At 40.4% G+C, this 23,357-nt stretch overlaps 1 protein-coding gene across 1 annotated transcript in view; it reads right to left on the reverse strand.

Annotated features, from left to right (window-relative positions):
• Positions 1-74: 74 nt before the first annotated feature.
• Positions 75-23,357, reverse strand: part of ahnak (AHNAK nucleoprotein) — a 34,125-nt gene continuing 10,842 nt past the window's right edge. Inside the window, 3 exon segments of the mRNA XM_047802093.1 lie at positions 75-21,585; positions 22,266-22,471; positions 22,581-22,737. Of these exon segments, the coding sequence (XP_047658049.1) occupies positions 973-21,585; positions 22,266-22,471; positions 22,581-22,737 (20,976 nt within the window). The 3' untranslated portion in view covers positions 75-972.

Raw genomic sequence — 23,357 nt, forward strand, 5'->3', positions numbered from 1 at the left:
TGTTGGTTGGTTTTAAGTTTATAATTTGTTCTTCAAACTCATGTTTTTGTAAAAATTCAATAAATGTACACATGATAACTGAACACTTTATTTGGTTTTGCAGATGACAGAAAATTAAAAAAAAAAATAATAATTCAAGCACAGCAATTCACTTGGTAAAATTAAAGTGTTGGGGAGGAGAGGAGAACATAGCAATCTCAAAATGTTCATTCGAATAGTAATGTCTGATACAGTTATTGGTTTACTGATCTGTGCAAGTTCAAGATCTATCAAATATAACTTCTGTAACATGTTTGCATAATTATTTGGCTTATTGTTTATTTGGTACTAAAAGGATAATTCCCATATCAAAGTGTATCATCAGTTTATTTACATTTTTACAGATCTAAAATATAAAATGTCATTTTAATGAACAGTCACTTTTTTAAAAAAAATCACTTTTTAGTATTATACAGACTTAATTTCAAAATGATAAAATCATAATTATATTAAATGTTCTAGGTTTGTTTGTTTTGAATAAAGCTGTATATGAAAGGCACATAAAACCTGTTAACACATATTTGACAGATGCTTGCTAAACCAATTCCCCTAAAGATTAACAAATACAAAAATATAATTATCATATCACAAAAAGAGTTAAAACCACATGCAAATATGCCATTTCAATATTGCTGTGGCAGTGGATAGAAAATGTGATGGTAGTCAATTTTTTTTACTATTTACAAATGATAATGAAAATTACAATACAGATTTCTCTTATTTACAGTTATAAGGCATGATATGTACCCCAGCAAAATGAATGAACTATTATTTGGAATGGCAAAAGGAATCTGGACAAAATGTCTATGACAGTGCACTGTAGTTAGATGAGGCTTATAAAGTAGCTGTCTAGTATAAAGCATTAGACTGTATGTGAACTCATAGTATATAAAAAGGCTAAACATGAGTGCCTTTTAATCATATCAAAGCATATCATTTCTTTGGTGAAACAGCAATTTCAACTTTTGGGAAGCGAAAACCACCCTTTGAAACACTATCACTGCTAGATGTTGATGACACTCTAGACTTCTTTGAAGGGGAAACAACTCCAGCACCTTCAATCTTTGCTTCACTATCCTCTCCAAGTGTCACTTCATACAAACCCTTGGACTTTGAACTAAACCCACCAAATGTACCAAACTTCAGAACTCCTTTTTTGCCTTTCACTTTAGCGCCTCCAACATCCATTGAAATGTCACCACTTTCTGTCTGTAAATGCCCTTCAATAGAAGTAGGGGAAGCAAGTTCTCCTTCATCACTGAGTGATGAAGAACGATGCCTCGATTTCTTGTAAAGATCAAGTGAAGCAGATTTACTCTTGGGTGAAATTTTTAAACCAGAACTCCCCTCTAAGGTCTTTCCAGCTATAAGCTCCCCAGAACTTGCACTTAATCCTTTAGACACTTTGGCACCCCCCTTAGCTTCAACTTCAGGTCCCTGAAACGTAAGATCAGCTGCACTTCCACCCTTAGGTTTAGATTTGCCAAAGAATCGTGGCTTTTTGACTTTGACTTTGACGCCACTGCTTTTTAAATCTGGGCATGGTGTCTCCAGACTTGAACTAACATTACCACTAGCACTTAATTCTCCGGACCCTACATCCACACCCATCTCCCTTCCTTCTACCTGAGGCGAGGCTATAGCAAATTTTGGCACTTTAATCTTAGGAAAGGTTACATTACCCTCGGGATAATCAGTTGCACTTGATACTGCAAAATCTGTATGCATGACTATTTCTCCTGTTTTCACATCTGAAGAACCTACATGGGGTACTTGAAACTTTCCAGATGGCATATTCAGATCTATCCCCTGATGTCCTTCTGCTTTAAAGCCTTCTCCCTCTGTGCGCCCCTTCACTCTACCTTCAAAAGTCCCTTTTATCTCAGGGGCCTCAACTTTTATGCCATGCCCTTCTAAGCTAACATCAGGTGCACCCAGATTCATACTCATTTCAGGTGAATGCAGCTTTTGAACGTTAACATCAACATCAGCAGATTTGACCTTGGATCCTGAGATTAACTTTGGCATTTTGATTTTGGATTTTTTAGCTTTGATGTCTACACCCTCCAAACTAACATGTGGTGTCTGAATATCAACACCCGGTAAATCTGCTTTAAGACTTCCAGGAGATGAATCAATTTCAACTGATTTTGAATTTCCAGAAACTGAATTACCACCTTTAGACTTTGGGGATTTTATGTCAAATTCCACATCCGGAAAATGTAATTTTCCAAACAAAGGTTTCTTAACCTTAGGTCCTTTGAGATGCAAGTCAGGCGAGTCTGCAGCTAGCTCAACATTGCCAGATTTAGAATCAACAGTAATATCAGATTTCATCTTTCCTTTCACCTTGGGCATTTTCATTTTCCCCTTCTTTCCCTTGAAATTGATATCCGCATCAGGGCCTTCAAGACTGCTATCAATGATGTGACCCTTGCCAATCTCAGGGTGTTTGATATCCACAACAGGACCTTTAATGTCAGCGTCAAGTTTGGGAACATTTATTTCAGCATTACCACCCTCCACTATGGGCCCCTTAATCCCGAAGTATGGCATTTTGATTTTAGGCATCTTGAAGCCTCCTGATCCCTCAATATCCATATCTGGACCTTCAATGTCAATTTTTGGTGCTTTAATATCACCCTCAATCTTGGGAACTGAGACGTCCAAATCTCCTTTGAATTTAGGTCCTTTAAGATTAAAGTCCACATCCGGCTTTGATATATTTGGACCGGAAAGGGTTGGCATTTTGAATTTGGGACCTTTGATTTTCCCTTCTGGTCCATCAATGTCAATATTTGGGCTTTTAATATCAATCTTAGGGCCTTTGACATCAAGATCAGCCTTTGGTAGATTTACATCAATATCAGGGCCCTCAACTTTTGGAACTTTGCCACCAAAAGTTGGCATCTTGATTTTAGGCATCTTGAAGCCTCCTGATCCCTCAATATCCACATCTGGACCTTCAATGTCAACTTTCGGTGCTTTAATATCACCCTCAATCTTGGGAACTGAGACATCCACATCTCCTTTGAATTTAGGTCCTTTAAGATTAAAGTCCACATCAGGCATTGAGATCTTTGGACCGGACATGGTTGGCATTTTGAATTTGGGACCTTTGATGTTGCCTTCTGGTCCTTCAAAGTCAATATCTGGGCTTTTCGGATCAAACTTAGGGCCTTTGACATCAAGATCTGCCTTTGGTAGATTTACTTCAATATCAGGGCCCTCAATGTTTGGAAATTTGGCACCAAAGGTTGGCATTTTGATTTTAGGCATCTTGAAGCCTGCTGATCCCTCAACATCCACATCTGGACCTTCAATGTCAACTTTTGGAGCTTTAATGTCACCCTGAATCTTGGGTACTGAGACATCCACATCCCCTTTTAATTTAGGGCCTTTAAGATTGAAGTCCATATCAGGCATTGAGATATTTGGACCGGACATGGTTGGCATTTTGAATTTGGGACCTTTTATTTTCCCTTCTGGGCCTTCGATGTCAATATCTGGGCTTTTCAGATCAATCTTAGGACCTTTGACATCAATATCCGTCTTTGGTAGATTTACATCAATATCAGGGCCCTCAACTTTTGGACCTTTGCCGCCAAAAGTTGGCATTTTGAATTTAGGCATCTTGAAGCCTCCTGATCCCTCAATATCCACATCTGGACCTTCAATGTCAAATTTCTGGGCTTTAATGTCACCCTCAATCTTGGGAACTGAGACATCCACATCCCCTTTTAATTTAGGGCCTTTAATATTAAAGTCTACATCGGGCATTGAAATATTTGGACCGGATATGGTTGGCATTTTGAATTTGGGACCTTTGATTTTCCCTTCTGGTCCTTCAATGTCAATAGATGGACTTTTCAGATCAATTTTAGGACCTTTGACATCAATATCTGCCTTTGGTAGATTTACATCAATATCAGGGCCCTCACCTTTTGGACCTTTACCTCCAAAAGTTGGCATTTTGAATTTAGGCATCTTGAAGCCTCCTGATCCCTCAATATCCACATCTGGACCTTCAATGTCGACTTTCGGTGCTTTAATGTCTCCCTCAATCTTGGGAACTGAGACATCCACATCCCCTTTTAATTTGGGGCCTTTAAGATTAAAGTCTATATCTGGCATTGAGATATTTGGACCGGATATGGTTGGCATTTTGAATTTGGGACCTTTGATTTTCCCTTCTGGTCCTTCAATGTCAATATCTGGGCTTTTCAAATCAATCTTAGGACCTTTGACATCAATATCCGTCTTTGGTAGATTTACATCAATATCAGGGCCCTCAACTTTTGGACCTTTGCCTCCAAAAGTTGGCATTTTGAATTTAGGCATCTTGAAGCCTCCTGAACCCTCAATATCCACATCTGGACCTTCAATATCAACTTTCGGTGCTTTAATGTCACCCTTAATCTTGGGAACTGAGACATCCACGTCCCCTTTTAATTTGGGGCCTTTGAGATTAAAGTCTACATCAGGCATGGAGATATTTGGACCGGATATGGTTGGCATTTTGAATTTGGGACCTTTGATTTTCCCTTCTGGTCCTTCGATGTCAATATCTGGGGTTTTCAGATCAATCTTAGGACCTTTGACATCAATATCAGTCTTTGGTAGATTTACATCAATATCAGGGCCCTCAACTTTAGGAACTTTGCCGCCAAAAGTTGGCATCTTCATTTTAGGCATCTTGAAGCCTCCTGATCCCTCAATATCCACATCTGGACCTTCTATGTCAACTTTCGGTGCTTTAATGTCACACTCAATCTTGGGAACTGAGACATCCACATCCCCTTTTAATTTGGGGCCTTTAAGATTAAAGTCTATATCTGGCATTGAGATATTTGGACCGGATATGGTTGGCATTTTGAATTTGGGACCTTTGATTTTCCCTTCTGGTCCGTCAATGTCAATATCTGGACTTTTCAGATCAATCTTAGGGCCTTTGACATCAAGATCTGCCTTTGGTAGATTTACGTCAATATCAGGGCCCTCAACTTTTGGAACTTTGCCACCAAATGTTGGCATCTTGATTTTTGGCATCTTGAAGCCTCCTGATCCCTCAATATCCACATCTGGACCTTCAATGTCAACTTTCGGTGCTTTAATGTCACCCTCAATCTTGGGAACTGATACATCCACATCTCCTTTCAATTTAGGTCCTTTAAGATTGAAGTCCACATCAGGCATTGAGATCTTTGGACCGGACATGGTTGGCATTTTGAATTTGGGACCTTTGATTTTCCCTTCTGGTCCTTCAAAGTCAATATCTGGGCTTTTCAGTTCAATCTTAGGACCTTTTACATCAAGATCTGCCTTTGGTAGATTTACATCAATATCAGGGCCCTCAACTTTTGGAACTTTGACGCCAAATGATGGCATTTTGATTTTAGGCATCTTGAAGCCTCCTGATCCCTCAACATCCACATCTGGACCTTCAATGTCAACTTTCGGTGCTTTAATGTCACCCTCAATCTTGGGAACTGAGACATCCACATCCCCTTTCAATTTAGGTCCCTTTAGATTAAAGTCCACATCAGGCATTGAGATATTTGGACCAGATATGTTTGGCATTTTGAATTTGGGACCTTTGATTTTCCCTTCTGGTCCTTCAATGTCAATAGATGGACTTTTCAGATCAATCTTAGGACCTTTGACATCAATATCTGCCTTTGGTAGATTTACATCAATATCAGGGCCCTCAACTTTTGGACCTTTGCCTCCAAAAGTTGGCATTTTGAATTTAGGCATCTTGAAGCCTCCTGATCCCTCAATATCCACATCTGGACCTTCAATGTCAACTTTCGGTGCTTTAATTTCTCCCTCAATCTTGGGAACTGAGACATCCACATCCCCTTTTAATTTGGGTCCTTTAAGATTAAAGTCTATATCTGGCATTGAGATATTTGGACCGGATATGGTTGGCATTTTGAATTTGGGACCTTTGATTTTCCCTTCTGGTCCTTCAATGTCAATATCTGGGCTTTTCAGATCAATCTTAGGACCTTTGACATTAAGATCAGCCTCTGGTAGATTTACATCAATATCAGGGCCATCAAGTTTTGGACCCTTGACGCCAAACTTTGGCATTTTGATTTTAGGCATCTTCAAGCCTCCTGATCCGTCAATATCCACATCTGGACCTTCTATGTCAACTTTTGGTGCTTTAATGTCACCCTGCATCTTGGGAATGGACACATCCACATCCCCTTTCAATTTGGGTCCCTTTAGGTTAAAGTCCACATCAGGCATTGAGATATTTGGACCGGATATAGTTGGCATTTTGAATTTGGGACCTTTGATTTTCCCTTCTGGTCCTTCAACATCAATATCTGCCTTTGGAGGATTAAAATCAATATCAGGTCCCTCAACATTTGGAAGTTTGGTGCCAAAGGTTGGCATCTTGATTTTAGGCATCTTGAACCCTCCTGATCCCTCAACATCCACATCTGGAACTTCTATGTCAACTTTTGGTGCTTTAATGTCACCCTCAATCTTGGGAACTGAGACATCCACATCACCTTTTAATTTAGGGCCTTTAAGATTCAAGTCAACATCAGGCAAAGTAATACTTGGCCCTGAGAGAGTTGGCATCTTAATTTTTGGACTTTTGATTTTTCCCTCTGGAGCTTCAATATCAACAGATGGACTTCTGATGTTAACATTTACATCTGATTCGTCAACACTTGGGATGTCCCCTTTAGAATGTTTGAAACCGAATTTTGGCATCTTGAATTTTGGCATCTTAAAACCACCCTCTGGACTTTTGGCTTCTACAGTGACATCACCTTTTGGTACTTTAACATCAACATCTGGTCCTTCAATTTTGGGTGCTTTCGAACCAAATTTTGGCATTTTGAATTTAGACTTCTTGACTGAAGCTCCAGGAACATCAAGGTCAATTTTGGCACGTTCTATTTCAAAATTAGGCCCCTTCACTTTACCTACAGGTCCCTCAATATCAACATCTGGGCCTTTTAAATGAACATCACCTTTGGGCAGATCCATATCAGGGCCCTCAACATTTGGACCTTTAATACCAAAAGTTGGCATCTTGATTTTAGGCATCTTGAAGCCTCCTGATCCCTCAATATCCACATCTGGACCTTCAATGTCAACTTTCGGTGCTTTAAGGTCACCCTCAATCTTGGGAACTGAGACATCCACATCTCCTTTCAATTTAGGTCCTTTAAGATTGAAGTCAACATCAGGCATTGAGATGTTTGGACCGGATATGGTTGGCATTTTGAATTTGGGACCTTTGATTTTCCCTTCTGGTCCTTCGATGTGAATATCTGGGCTTTTCAGATCAATCTTAGGGCCTTTGACATCAATATCTGTTGATGGAAGATTTATGTCAATATCAGGGCCCTCAACTTTTGGACCTTTGCCGCCAAAAGTTGGAATTTTGAATTTAGGCATCTTGAAGCCTCCTGATCCCTCAATATCCACATCTGGACCTTCAATGTCAACTTTCGGTGCTTTAATGTCACCCTCAATCTTGGGAACTGAGACATCCACATCTCCTTTGAATTTCGGACCTTTAAGATTAAAGTCCATATCAGGCATTGAGATCTTGGGACCGGACATGGTTGGCATTTTGAATTTGGGACCTTTGATTTTCCCTTCTGGTCCTTCAATGTCAATATCTGGGCTTGTCAGATCAATCTTAGGGCCTTTGACATCAAGATCTGCCTTTGGTAGATTTACATCAATATCAGGGCCATCAAGTTTTGGACCTTTGATGCCAAACGTTGGCATTTTGATTTTAGGCATCTTGAAGCCTCCTGATCCCTCAATATCCACATCTGGACCTTCAATGTCAACTTTTGGTGCTTTAATGTCACCCTCAATCTTGGGAACTGAGACATCCACATCTCCTTTCAATTTAGGTCCCTTTAGATTAAAGTCCACATCAGGCATTGAGATATTTGGACCAGATATGGTTGGCATTTTGAATTTTGGACCTTTGATTTTCCCCTCTGGTCCTTCAATGTCAATATCTGCGCTTTTCAGATCAATCTTAGGGCCTTTGACATCAATATCTGTTGTTGGAAGATTTATGTCAACATCAGGGCCCTCAACTTTTGGACCTTTGCCGCCAAAAGTTGGCATCTTGATTTTAGGCATCTTGAAGCCTCCTGATCCCTCAATATCCACATCTGGACCTTCAATGTCAACTTTCGGTGCTTTAATATCACCCTCAATCTTGGGAACTGAGACATCCACATCTCCTTTCAATTTAGGTCCTTTAAGATGAAAGTCCACATCAGGCATTGAGATCTTTGGACCGGACATGGTTGGCATTTTGAATTTGGGACCTTTGATTTTCCCTTCTGGTCCTTCAATGTCTATATCTGGGCTTTTCAGATCAATCTTAGGGCCTTTGATATCAATATCTGTTGTTGGAAGATTTATGTCAATATCAGGGCCCTCAACTTTTGGAACTTTGCCACCAAAAGTTGGCATCTTGATTTTAGGCATCTTGAAGCCTCCTGATCCCTCAATATCCACATCTGGACCTTCAATGTCAACTTTTGGTGCTTTAATGTCACCCTCAATCTTGGGAACTGAGACATCCACATCTCCTTTAAATTTAGGTCCTTTAAGATTAAAGTCCACATCAGGCATTGAGATCTTTGGACCGGACATGGTCGGCATTTTGAATTTGGGACCTTTGATTTTCCCTTCTGGTCCTTCAATGTCAATATCTGGGCTTTTCAGATCAATCTTAGGGCCTTTGACATCAAGATCTGCCTTTGGTAGATTTACATCAATATCAGGGCCCTCAACTTTTGGACCTTTGATGCCAAACGTTGGCATTTTGATTTTAGGCATCTTGAAGCCTCCTGATCCCTCAATATCCACATCTGGACCTTCAATGTCAACTTTCGGTGCTTTAATGTCACCCTCAATCTTGGGAACTGAGACATCCACATCTCCTTTAAATTTAGGTCCCTTTAGATTAAAGTCCACATCAGGCATTGAGATATTTGGTCCAGATATGGTTGGCATTTTGAATTTGGGACCTTTGATTTTCCCATCTGGTCCTTCAATGTCAATATCTGCGCTTTTCAGATCAATCTTAGGGCCTTTGACATCAATATCTGTTGTTGGAAGATTTATGTCAATATCAGGGCCCTCAACTTTTGGACCTTTGCCGCCAAAAGTTGGCATTTTGAATTTGGGCATCTTGAAGCCTCCTGATCCCTCAATATCCACATCTGGACCTTCAATGTCAACTTTCGGTGCTTTAATGTCACCCTTAATCTTGGGAACTGAGACATCCACATCTCCTTTGAATTTTGGTCCTTTAAGATTAAAGTCCACATCAGGCATTGAGATATTTGGTCCAGATATGGTTGGCATTTTGAATTTGGGACCTTTGATTTTCCCATCTGGTCCTTCAATGTCAATATCTGCGCTTTTCAGATCAATCTTAGGGCCTTTGACATCAATATCTGTTGTTGGAAGATTTATGTCAATATCAGGGCCCTCAACTTTTGGACCTTTGCCGCCAAAAGTTGGCATTTTGAATTTGGGCATCTTGAAGCCTCCTGATCCCTCAATATCCACATCTGGACCTTCAATGTCAACTTTCGGTGCTTTAATGTCACCCTTAATCTTGGGAACTGAGACATCCACATCTCCTTTGAATTTTGGTCCTTTAAGATTAAAGTCGACATCAGGCATTGAGATCTTGGGACCAGACATGGTTGGCATTTTGAATTTGGGACCTTTGATTTTCCCTTCTGGTCCTTCAATGTCAATATCTGGGCTTTTCAGATCAATCTTAGGGCCTTTGACATCAATATCCGTCTTTGGTAGATTTACATCAATATCAGGGCCCTCAACTTTTGGTCCTTTGCCGCCAAAAGTTGGCATTTTGAATTTAGGCATCTTGAAGCCTCCTGATCCCTCAATATCCACATCTGGACCTTCAATGTCAACTTTTGGTGCTTTAATGTCACCCTCAATCTTGGGAACTGAGACATCCACATCTCCTTTCAATTTAGGTCCTTTAAGATTAAAGTCCACATCAGGCATTGAGATCTTGGGACCGGACATAGTTGGCATTTTGAATTTGGGACCTTTGATTTTCCCCTCTGGTCCTTCAATGTCAATATCTGCACTTTTCAGATCAATCTTTGGGCCTTTGACATCAATATCTGTTGTTGGAAGATTTATGTCAATATCAGGGCCCTCAACTTTTGGACCTTTGCCGCCAAAAGTTGGCATTTTGAATTTAGGCATCTTGAAGCCTCCTGATCCCTCAATATCCACATCTGGACCTTCTATGTCGACTTTTGGTGCTTTAATGTCACCCTCAATCTTGGGAACTGAGACATCCACATCTCCTTTCAATTTAGGTGCTTTAAGATTAAAATCTATATCTGGCATTGAGATATTTGGACCGGATATGGTTGGCATTTTGAATTTGGGACCTTTGATTTTCCCTTCTGGTCCTTCAATGTCAATATCTGGGCTTTTCAGATCAATCTTAGGACCTTTGACATCAATATCCGTCTTTGATAGATTTACATCAATATCAGGGCCCTCAACTTTTGGACCTTTGCCGCCAAAAGTTGGCATTTTGAATTTAGGCATCTTGAAGCCTCCTGATCCCTCAATATCCACATCTGGACCTTCAATGTCAACTTTTGGTGCTTTAATGTCACCCTCAATCTTGGGAACTGAGACATTCACATCCCCTTTTAATTTAGGTCCTTTTAGATTGAAGTCCACATCAGGCATTGAGATCTTTGGACCGGACATGGTTGGCATTTTAAATTTGGGACTTTTGATTTTCCCTTCTGGTCCTTCAAGGTCAATATCAGGGCTTTTCAGATCAATCTTAGGGCCTTTGACATCAAGATCTGCCTTTGGTAGATTTACATCAATATCAGGTCCCTCAACTTTTGGACCTTTGATGCCAAATGTTGGCATCTTGATTTTAGGCATCTTGAAGCCTCCTGATCCCTCAATATCCACATCTGGACCTTCAATGTCAACTTTCGGTGCTTTAATGTCACCCTCAATCTTGGGAACTGAGACATCCACATCCCCTTTCAATTTAGGTCCCTTAAGATTAAAGTCCACATCAGGCATTGAGATATTTGGACCGGATATGGTTGGCATTTTGAATTTGGGACCTTTGATTTTCCCTTGTGGTCCTTCAAAGTCAATATCAGGGCTTTTCAGATCAATCTTAGGACCTTTGACATCAATATCCGTCTTCGGTAGATTTACATCAATATCAGGGCCCTCAACTTTTGGACCTTTGCCGCCAAAAGTTGGCATTTTGAATTTAGGCATCTTGAAGCCTCCTGATCCCTCAATATCCACATCTGGACCTTCTATGTCAACTTTTGGTGCTTTAATGTCACCCTCAATCTTGGGAACTGAGACATCCACATCCCCTTTCAATTTAGGTCCCTTTAGATTAAAGTCTACATCAGGCATTGAGATATTTGGACCGGATATGGTTGGCATTTTGAATTTGGGACCTTTGATTTTCCCTTCTGGTCCTTCAATGTCTATATCTGGGCTTTTCAGATCAATCTTAGGACCTTTGACATCAATATCCGTCTTTGGTAGATTTACATCAATTTCAGGGCCCTCAACTTTTGGACCTTTGCCGCCAAAAGTTGGCATTTTGAATTTAGGCATCTTGAAGCCTCCTGATCCCTCAATATCCACATCTGGACCTTCTATGTCAACTTTGGGTGCTTTAATGTCACCCTCAATCTTGGGAACTGAGACATCCACATCTCCTTTCAATTTAGGTCCTTTAAGATTAAAGTCCACATCAGGCATTGAGATATTTGGACCGGATATGGTTGGCATTTTGAATTTGGGACCTTTGATTTTCCCTTCTGGTCCTTCAATGTCAATATCTGGGCGTTTCACATCAATCTTAGGACCTTTGACATCAATATCCGTCTTTGGTAGATTTACATCAATATCAGGGCCCTCAACTTTTGGACCTTTGCCGCCAAAAGTTGGCATTTTGAATTTAGGCATCTTGAAGCCTCCTGATCCCTCAATATCCACATCTGGACCTTCAATGTCAACTTTTGGTGCTTTAATGTCACCCTCAATCTTCGGAGCTGAGACATCCACATCCCCTTTTAATTTAGGTCCTTTTAGTTTGAAGTCCACATCAGGCATTGAGATCTTGGGACCGGACATGGTTGGCATTTTGAATTTGGGACCTTTGATTTTCCCTTCTGGTCCTTCAAGGTCAATATCAGGGCTTTTCAGATCAATCTTAGGGCCTTTGACATCAAGATCTGCCTTTGGTAGATTTACATCAATATCAGGTCCCTCAACTTTTGGACCTTTGCCGCCAAACGTTGGCATCTTGATTTTAGGCATCTTGAAGCCTCCTGATCCCTCAATATCCACATCTGGACCTTCAATGTCAACTTTCGGTGCTTTAATGTCACCCTCAATCTTGGGAACTGAGACATCCACATCCCCTTTCAATTTAGGTCCCTTTAGATTAAAGTCCACATCAGGCATTGAGATATTTGGACCGGATATGGTTGGCATTTTGAATTTGGGACCTTTGATTTTCCCTTCTGGTCCTTCAATGTCAATATCTGGGCTTTTCAGATTAATCTTAGGACCTTTGACATCAATATCCGTCTTTGGTAGATTTACATCAATATCAGGGCCCTCAACTTTTGGACCTTTGCCGCCAAAAGTTGGCATTTTGAATTTAGGCATCTTGAAGCCTCCTGATCCCTCAATATCCACATCTGGACCTTCTATGTCAACTTTTGGTGCTTTAATGTCACCCTCAATCTTGGGAACTGAGACATCCACATCTCCTTTCAATTTAGGTCCTTTAAGATTAAAGTCCACATCAGGCATTGAGATATTTGGACCGGATATGGTTGGCATTTTGAATTTGGGACCTTTGATTTTCCCTTCTGGTCCTTCAATGTCAATATCTGGGCGTTTCACATCAATCTTAGGACCTTTGACATCAATATCCGTCTTTGGTAGATTTACATCAATATCAGGGCCCTCAACTTTTGGACCTTTGCCGCCAAAAGTTGGCATTTTGAATTTAGGCATCTTGAAGCCTCCTGATCCCTCAATATCCACATCTGGACCTTCAATGTCAACTTTTGGTGCTTTAATGTCACCCTCAATCTTCGGAGCTGAGAAATCCACATCCCCTTTTAATTTAGGTCCTTTTAGTTTGAAGTCCACATCAGGCATTGAGATCTTGGGACCGGACATGGTTGGCATTTTGAATTTGGGACCTTTGATTTTCCCTTCTGGTCCTTCAAGGTCAATATCAGGGCTTTTCAGATCAATCTTAGGGCCTTTGACATCAAGATCTGCCTTTGGTAGATTTACATCAATATCAGGTCCCTCAACTTTTGGACCTTTGCCGCCAAACGTTGGCATCTTGATTTTAGGCATCTTGAAGCCTCCTGATCCCTCAATATCCACATCTGGACCTTCAATGTCAACTTTCGGTGCTTTAATGTCACCCTCAATCTTGGGAACTGAGACATCCACATCCCCTTTCAATTTAGGTCCCTTTAGATTAAAGTCCACATCAGGCATTGAGATATTTGGACCGGATATGGTTGGCATTTTGAATTTGGGACCTTTGATTTTCCCTTCTGGTCCTTCAATGTCAATATCTGGGCTTTTCAGATCAATCTTAGGACCTTTGACATCAATATCCGTCTTTGGTAGATTTACATCAATATCAGGGCCCTCAACTTTTGGACCTTTGCCGCCAAAAGTTGGCATTTTGAATTTAGGCATCTTGAAGCCTCCTGATCCCTCAATATCCACATCTGGACCTTCTATGTCAACTTTTGGTGCTTTAATGTCACCCTCAATCTTGGGAACTGAGACATCCACATCTCCTTTCAATTTAGGTCCTTTAAGATTAAAGTCCACATCAGGCATTGAGATATTTGGACCGGATATGGTTGGCATTTTGAATTTGGGACCTTTGATTTTCCCTTCTGGTCCTTCAATGTCAATATCTGGGCGTTTCACATCAATCTTAGGACCTTTGACATCAATATCCGTCTTTGGTAGATTTACATCAATATCAGGGCCCTCAACTTTTGGACCTTTGCCGCCAAAAGTTGGCATTTTGAATTTAGGCATCTTGAAGCCTCCTGATCCCTCAATATCCACATCTGGACCTTCAATGTCAACTTTTGGTGCTTTAATGTCACCCTCAATCTTCGGAGCTGAGAAATCCACATCCCCTTTTAATTTAGGTCCTTTTAGTTTGAAGTCCACATCAGGCATTGAGATCTTGGGACCGGACATGGTTGGCATTTTGAATTTGGGACCTTTGATTTTCCCTTCTGGTCCTTCAAGGTCAATATCAGGGCTTTTCAGATCAATCTTAGGGCCTTTGACATCAAGATCTGCCTTTGGTAGATTTACATCAATATCAGGTCCCTCAACTTTTGGACCTTTGCCGCCAAACGTTGGCATCTTGATTTTAGGCATCTTGAAGCCTCCTGATCCCTCAATATCCACATCTGGACCTTCAATGTCAACTTTCGGTGCTTTAATGTCACCCTCAATCTTGGGAACTGAGACATCCACATCCCCTTTCAATTTAGGTCCCTTTAGATTAAAGTCCACATCAGGCATTGAGATATTTGGACCGGATATGGTTGGCATTTTGAATTTGGGACCTTTGATTTTCCCTTCTGGTCCTTCAATGTCAATATCTGGGCTTTTCAGATCAATCTTAGGACCTTTGACATCAATATCCGTCTTTGGTAGATTTACATCAATATCAGGGCCCTCAACTTTTGGACCTTTGCCGCCAAAAGTTGGCATTTTGAATTTAGGCATCTTGAAGCCTCCTGATCCCTCAATATCCACATCTGGACCTTCAATGTCAACTTTTGGTGCTTTAATGTCACCCTCAATCTTCGGAGCTGAGAAATCCACATCCCCTTTCAATTTAGGTCCTTTAGATTTGAAGTCCACATCAGGCATTGAGATCTTGGGACCGGACATGGATGGCATTATGAATAAGCGACCTTAGATTTTTCCTTCAGGTCCATCAATCTCAATATCAGGGCTTTTCAGATCAATCTTAGGGCCTTTGACATCAAGATCTGCCTTTGGTAGATTTACATCAATATCAGGTCCCTCAACTTTTGGACCTTTGCCGCCAAACGTTGGCATCTTGATTTTAGGCATCTTGAAGCCTCCTGATCCCTCAATATCCACATCTGGACCTTCAATGTCAACTTTCGGTGCTTTAATGTCACCCTCAATCTTGGGAACTGAGACATCCACATCCCCTTTCAATTTAGGTCCCTTTAGATTAAAGTCCACATCAGGCATTGAGATATTTGGACCGGATATGGTTGGCATTTTGAATTTGGGACCTTTGATTTTCCCTTCTGGTCCTTCAATGTCAATATCTGGGCGTTTCACATCAATCTTAGGACCTTTGACATCAAGATCTGCCTTTGGTAGATTTACATCAATATCAGGGCCCTCAACTTTTGGACCTTTGATGCCAAACGTTGGCATTTTGATTTTAGGCATCTTGAAGCCTCCTGATCCCTCAATATCCACATCTGGACCTTCAATGTCAACTTTCGGTGCTTTAATGTCACCCTCAATCTTGGGAACTGAGACATCCACATCTCCTTTCAATATAGGTCCTTTAAGATTAAAGTCCACATCAGGCATTGAGACCTTGGGACCGGACATGGTTGGCATTTTGAATTTGGGACCTTTGATTTTCCCTTCTGGTCCTTCAATGTCAACATCAGGGCATTTCACATCAATCTTAGGGCCTTTGACATCAATATCTGCCTTTGGTAGATTTACATCAATATCAGGGCCCTCAACTTTTGGACCTTTGATGCCAAATGTTGGCATCTTGATTTTAGGCATCTTGAAGCCTCGTGATCCCTCAATATCCACATCTGGACCTTCAATGTCAACTTTCGGTGCTTTAATGTCACCCTCAATCTTGGGAACTGAGACATCCACATCTCCTTTCAATTTAGGTCCTTTAAGATTAAAGTCCACATCAGGCATTGAGACCTTGGGACCGGACATGGTTGGCATTTTGAATTTGGGACCTTTGATTTTCCCTTCTGGTCCTTCAATGTCAACATCAGGGCATTTCACATCAATCTTAGGGCCTTTGACATCAATATCTGCCTTTGGTAGATTTACATCAATATCAGGGCCCTCAACTTTTGGACCTTTGCCGCCAAAAGTTGGCATCTTGATTTTAGGCATCTTGAAGCCTCCTGATCCCTCAATATCCACATCTAGACCTTCAATGTCAACTTTCGGTGCTTTAATGTCTCCCTCAATTTTGGGAACTGAGACATCCACGTCCCCTTTCAATTTAGGTCCTTTAAGATTAAAGTCCACATCAGGCATTGAGATCTTGGGACCGGACATGGTTGGCATTTTGAATTTGGGACCTTTGATTTTTCCTTCTGGTACTTCAATGTCAACATCGGGGCATTTCACATCAATCTTAGGGCCTTTGATATCAATATCTGCCTTTGGTAGATTTACATCAATATCTGGGCCCTCAACTTTTGGAACTTTGGCGCCAAACGTTGGCATCTTGATTTTAGGCATCTTGAAGCCTCCTGATCCCTCAATATCCACATCTGGACCTTCTATGTCAACTTTTGGTGCTTTAATGTCACCCTCAATCTTGGGAACTGAGACATCCACATCTCCTTTCAATTTAGGTCCTTTAAGATTCAAGTCCACATCAGGCATTGAGATCTTTGGACCGGACATGGTTGGCATTTTGAATTTGGGACCTTTGATTTTCCCTTCTGGTCCTTCAATGTCAATATCTGGGCTTTTCACATCAATCTTAGGGCCTTTGACATCAAGATCTGCCTTTGGTAGATTTACATCAATATCAGGGCCCTCAACTTTTGGACCTTTGATGCCAAACGTTGGCATTTTGATTTTAGGCATCTTGAAGCCTCCTGATCCCTCAATATCCACATCTGGACCTTCAATGTCAACTTTTGGTGCTTTAATGTCTCCCTCAATCTTGGGAACTGAGACATCCACATCCCCTTTTAATTTAGGGCCTTTTAGATTGAAGTCCACATCAGGCATTGAGACCTTGGGACCGGACATGGTTGGCATTTTGAATTTGGGACCTTTGATTTTTGCTTCTGGTCCTTCAATGTCAACATCAGGGCATTTCACATCAATCTTAGGGCCTTTGACATCAATATCTGCCTTTGGTAGATTTACATCAATATCAGGGCCCTCAACTTTTGGACCTTTGCCGCCAAACGTTGGCATCTTGATTTTAGGCATCTTGAAGCCTCCTGATCCCTCAATATCTACATCTGGACCTTCAATGTCAACTTTGGGTGCTTTAATGTCTCCCTCAATTTTGGGAACTGAGACATCCACGTCCCCTTTCAATTTAGGTCCTTTAAGATTAAAGTCCACATCAGGCATTGAGATCTTGGGACCGGACATGGTTGGCATTTTGAATTTGGGACCTTTGATTTTCCCTTCTGGTCCTTCAATGTCAACATCAGGGCATTTCACATCAATCTTAGGGCCTTTGACATCAATATCTGCCTTTGGTAGATTTACATCAATATCAGGGCCCTCAACTTTTGGACCTTTGCCGCCAAACGTTGGCATCTTGATTTTAGGCATCTTGAAGCCTCCTGATCCCTCAATATCTACATCTGGACCTTCAATGTCAACTTTGGGTGCTTTAATGTCTCCCTCAATTTTGGGAACTGAGACATCCACGTCCCCTTTCAATTTAGGTCCTTTAAGATTAAAGTCCACATCAGGCATTGAGATCTTGGGACCGGACATGGTTGGCATTTTGAATTTGGGACCTTTGATTTTCCCTTCTGGTCCTTCAATGTCAACATCAGGGCATTTCACATCAATCTTAGGGCCTTTGACATCAATATCTGCCTTTGGTAGATTTACATCAATATCAGGGCCCTCAACTTTTGGACCTTTGCCGCCAAACGTTGGCATCTTGATTTTAGGCATCTTGAAGCCTCCTGATCCCTCAATATCTACATCTGGACCTTCAATGTCAACTTTGGGTGCTTTAATGTCTCCCTCAATTTTGGGAACTGAGACATCCACGTCCCCTTTCAATTTAGGTCCTTTAAGATTAAAGTCCACATCAGGCATTGAGATCTTGGGACCGGACATGGTTGGCATTTTGAATTTGGGACCTTTGATTTTCCCTTCTGGTCCTTCAATGTCAACATCAGGGCATTTCACATCAATCTTAGGGCCTTTGACATCAATATCTGCCTTTGGTAGATTTACATCAATATCAGGGCCCTCAACTTTTGGACCTTTGCCGCCAAACGTTGGCATCTTGATTTTAGGCATCTTGAAGCCTCCTGATCCCTCAATATCCACATCTGGACCTTCAATGTCAACTTTGGGTGCTTTAATGTCTCCCTCAATTTTGGGAACTGAGACATCCACGTCCCCTTTCAATTTAGGTCCTTTAAGATTAAAGTCCACATCAGGCATTGAGATCTTGGGACCGGACATGGTTGGCATTTTGAATTTGGGACCTTTGATTTTTCCTTCTGGTACTTCGATGTCAACATCGGGGCATTTCACATCAATCTTAGGGCCTTTGATATCAATATCTGCCTTTGGTAGATTTACATCAATATCTGGGCCCTCAACTTTTGGACCTTTGCCGCCAAACGTTGGCATCTTGATTTTAGGCATCTTGAAGCCTCCTGATCCCTCAATATCCACATCTGGACCTTCTATGTCAACTTTTGGTGCTTTAATGTCACCCTCAATCTTGGGAACTGAGACATCCACATCTCCTTTCAATTTAGGTCCTTTAAGATTCAAGTCCACATCAGGCATTGAGATCTTTGGACCGGACATGGTTGGCATTTTGAATTTGGGACCTTTGATTTTCCCTTCTGGTCCTTCAATGTCAATATCTGGGCTTTTCACATCAATCTTAGGGCCTTTGACATCAAGATCTGCCTTTGGTAGATTTACATCAATATCAGGGCCCTCAACTTTTGGACCTTTGATGCCAAACGTTGGCATTTTGATTTTAGGCATCTTGAAGCCTCCTGATCCCTCAATATCCACATCTGGACCTTCTATGTCAACTTTTGGTGCTTTAATGTCTCCCTCAATTTTGGGAACTGAGACATCCACATCCCCTTTTAATTTGGGGCCTTTAAGATTAAAGTCTATATCTGGCATTGAGATATTTGGACCAGATATGGTTGGCATTTTGAATTTAGGACCTTTGATTTTCCCTTCTGGTCCTTCAATGTCAATATCTGGGCATTTTACATCAATCTTAGGGCCTTTGACATCAATATCTGACTTTGGTAGATTTACATCAATATCAGGGCCCTCAACTTTTGGACTTTTGACGTTAAATGTTGGCATCTTGATTTTAGGCATCTTGAAGCCTCCTGATCCCTCAACATCCACATCTGGACCTTCTATGTCAACTTTTGGTGCTTTAATGTCACCCTCAATCTTGGGAACTGAGACATCCACATCCCCTTTTAATTTAGGGCCTTTAATGTCCACATCAGGCATTGAGATCTTTGGGCCAGATAAGGTTGGCACCTTAAATTTTGGACCCTTCACTTTTCCTTCAGGTCCGTCAATGTCAACATGTGGACTTCTGATGTCCACTTTTTGAGTTTTTATTTCCCCTTCAAGTTTTGGAAAAGAAGCATCAACTTCTCTTTTTACCTTAGGGCCCTTGAGGTTGAAATCCACATCTGGCATTGAGATCTTTGGACCCTTCAATTTTCCCTCCGGTCCTTCAATATCAACTTCTGGTGTCTTCACATCTATGGATGGCCTTTTAATGTCTACTTCACGTTCTGGAAGATTTACATCAGGCCCTTCACCCTTTAGACCTTTAACACTAAATGATGGCATTTTGATTTTTGGCATTTTGAATCCTCCTTCAGGGCCTTCGGTATCAATTTGTGGACCTCTGATGTCAACTTTAGGTGCTTTGATATCGCCTCCAACTTCTGGCACTGAAACATGAACTTCAGCTTTCGCAAGACGAGTATCAACATCAAGTTCCTCAACTTTTGGACCTATAACTCCATAAGAAGGCATCTTGATTTTTGGCATTTTAAATCCTCCTTCAGGTCCTTCAGTTTCAACATGTGGAACTTTAACATCTACTTTTGGTGCCTTAATGTCCCCTTCAACTTTTGCAAGTGAAATGTCAACATCCGATTTAATATTAGAGCCTTTGAGATTCACATCTACATCACTCATGGAGATATTTGGACCAGAAATGGATGGCATCTTCACTTTTGGACCCTTCACTTTTCCCTTATGTCCCTCAATGTCAACATTTGTTGACATGTCTATATTGAGTCCTTTTATGTCAACATCAGCTTTGTGAAGACTTGCATCTACATTAGGACCGTCAACCTTCGGCCCTTGAAGTTGAATTGAAGGCATAATTATTTCTGGCATTGTTATTCCTCCATCAGAGCCCTCTATACTAACCACTGGATGTCTAATGTCGATTTGTGGTGCTTTTTTGGACCCTTCAACATTTGGTACTGAAACATCAACTTCTCCTTTTGCCTTAAGACTCTTAATATTAATTTCTGAACCAGAAATGGATGTCAATTTTAGCTTAGGGTCTACAATGCCAGGAGCCTTGATGTCCATTTTTGCTGCTTTTATTTCACTCTGTAAAACTGTGTCTGCATCACTCTTAGCCTTTGGACCTTTAATTTCAATTGATGACACACTTATTTTTGACATCTTCATTCCTCCTTTTGATTCCTCTGCACCTGTAATGTTCACTTTGGGTGATTCAATATTCTTTTCAGCTTCTTTACCTGAAATAGTAACTTCACGTTTCATTTTCAACAATTGTTCACTATTGCTTACCAGATTCTTATCTGTCCCTATGCCAGGTTTAACTGAGAGATCAGTATAACCTGTTTGTGTGTCTGATGTGAGTGAGCCTTGGCCCCTTACACTATAATCATACTGAATCAATTCTGAAGACCCTTCTCCTCCAAGTGCTTTTGCTGTTGTCAGTCCAGTGTCATATCTATTTAATTTCAAATCCTTCCCACTTCCCTCTGTTCCTTCTGTTGTAAATGATGTTTTGACATGTGCTGTACTCCAGTGCTTCTCAGAGGAGCCTTTTGGATCTTTTACTCTACCTTCACCAAGATCTAAAGCCTCTTGCCCACTGACCCTGCTTATTATGCTTCCATGAGGCAATTTAGTTTGAGCAGAGCTCCCCTCTGAAACATTAAGTTTGAATTCTGGGCTTGAAATATCAATCTGTTGCTGGCCAGATCCCCCTGGTATGTCCACAGTGTATGTAGTGATACGGCGTGTAATGGTTGTAATGGTGCTGCCATCACTGCTCGTGCTGCTGTGACGTTCTGTACGTACATCAACTCCCTCTGCAAGGTCCTCAGACTTCAGTCTGGGCTTAATTTTCTTAGTGTAGATTCTCCTGTACTCCTCGTCATCCCCACTCTGCAGAGACACAAATTAATGATAAATAGTTTCATTCCTATTTTATCAAATGAAAGCAAAGTAACTATTTACTCATTTTTATCATACATTTTCTATTTTCTTTGTTATCTAATCTGTAAACTATGAAATCAAAGATTTTACTTAATAGATAAAAATAATATTGAGTTTGGTCATTAAGTCAACTTGTTAGCCTTGTTTTTAATGAACAATTACCCATTAAGCCTTATTAGCTTTATTTTCTCTTTCATCTTTATTAATCATTAATTATTTCAAATTATGTAATCACTTTATAGAGAGAGGAATGAATGTTCATTTTAAACAAATAAAGATATTTGGAAAATTCAATTGTCTGCTTTTATGAAAACACACATTTTCCAAAATTGTAATTACTGTTCAAGAGAGTCAGTTATAACAAGAGCCAGAAGCAGGTAAATATAATTATAATTACAGTATAATTTGACAGCTAGATAGTCTGTTAAAAAAGGTAATCAATTGTCAATAAGGAGGATGGCTGATCTAAATGTTTTGTTTTTGTGCCACTGATTTAAATAGGAGTATCTGACATCTGATCTGCCATTTCTGAGATTAAAGAATCTGGACTATAAGAAGTTATTACATTTAACCTACCATTTAAGGCAGTATGGCTTTTGAAAATCAAAAGTAACGAAATGCAAGTATACCAGGACTATATCAGGACTAGAACCTCCAAATCCAGTTTGTGCTTCCCATGACAATGTGCCCATGGGAGAGCGACAAGGTGATTTGTCTCCCGTCTTGTGCTGTAGTTTTAGTCCAACTTTGTGTCTGTTAAGCGTCTTCAACAACTCTGCTGTTTCTTCTGAGCTCATATTCTCAAAGTAGATTGTGGCACCAACAATTTGATCACCTGTGACATTACAGTACAATAATTACATAACATCAGATGCATATTCTATTTGGAAACAATGTGTGTTATGAATAAGCAACATTGTAATAGATTACATGCAATCATCTACCTTCAAATACTCTCCCAGTATGAGCAGCAGGGGATTCTTCTTTCACTTCTGTGACAAAAATTTCTCCATGAGCCTTTTGCTCTATTGTAAGCCCATGTTTATCAGGGCCCATCCACTGAGGGAAGAGCACTTCTCTTGTGTCCTCTTCGTCAGCCATCTTTAAAACATATACTTCATTAGAAAAATCTTTACACCCCTGACTGCACATTCAGTCTTTAGAGTTCACCATATATATATATATATATATATATATATATATATATATATATATATATATATATATATATATATATATATATATATATTCAAATAGAAGCTTATAAAACCACATTCAGAAAAGCATCTCTGGCTATGAACAACACTTCAAAACTTGGACGTGTAGGGGCAATAAGTCCTAAAGATAACATGAGGTTCCATACATTTTATTCCATTAAAAAACATAAGAATATCATATGCAAAGGCTGGACAGCCTTTATATTCTAATATTCAATTGGCCAGCTTCTGTGAGCCTGTGCCCATGGTAACATCAGATTCCTGTTCTTGTTTGACAGGAGTGGAAAACAATATTGTATTCTGCAGTTCTAGATCACATCAAGATTACATGTTTTGTACATGCTTTTCTGCTCACCAATGCACAGGTGTATACCCATGATTTACTAACAAACAGACAATGAAAACTGTAGTTGATGACAGAAATATCATGGGAGTTGTGAAGAACAACCCGTACACAACAGTCAGTAATATCACAAAACCTCCACAGGGCAGGGGTGAAAATAT

The sequence above is a fragment of the Tachysurus fulvidraco genome, chromosome 17 (assembly GCF_022655615.1).
Source record: "Tachysurus fulvidraco isolate hzauxx_2018 chromosome 17, HZAU_PFXX_2.0, whole genome shotgun sequence".
NCBI lineage: Eukaryota > Metazoa > Chordata > Actinopteri > Siluriformes > Bagridae > Tachysurus > Tachysurus fulvidraco.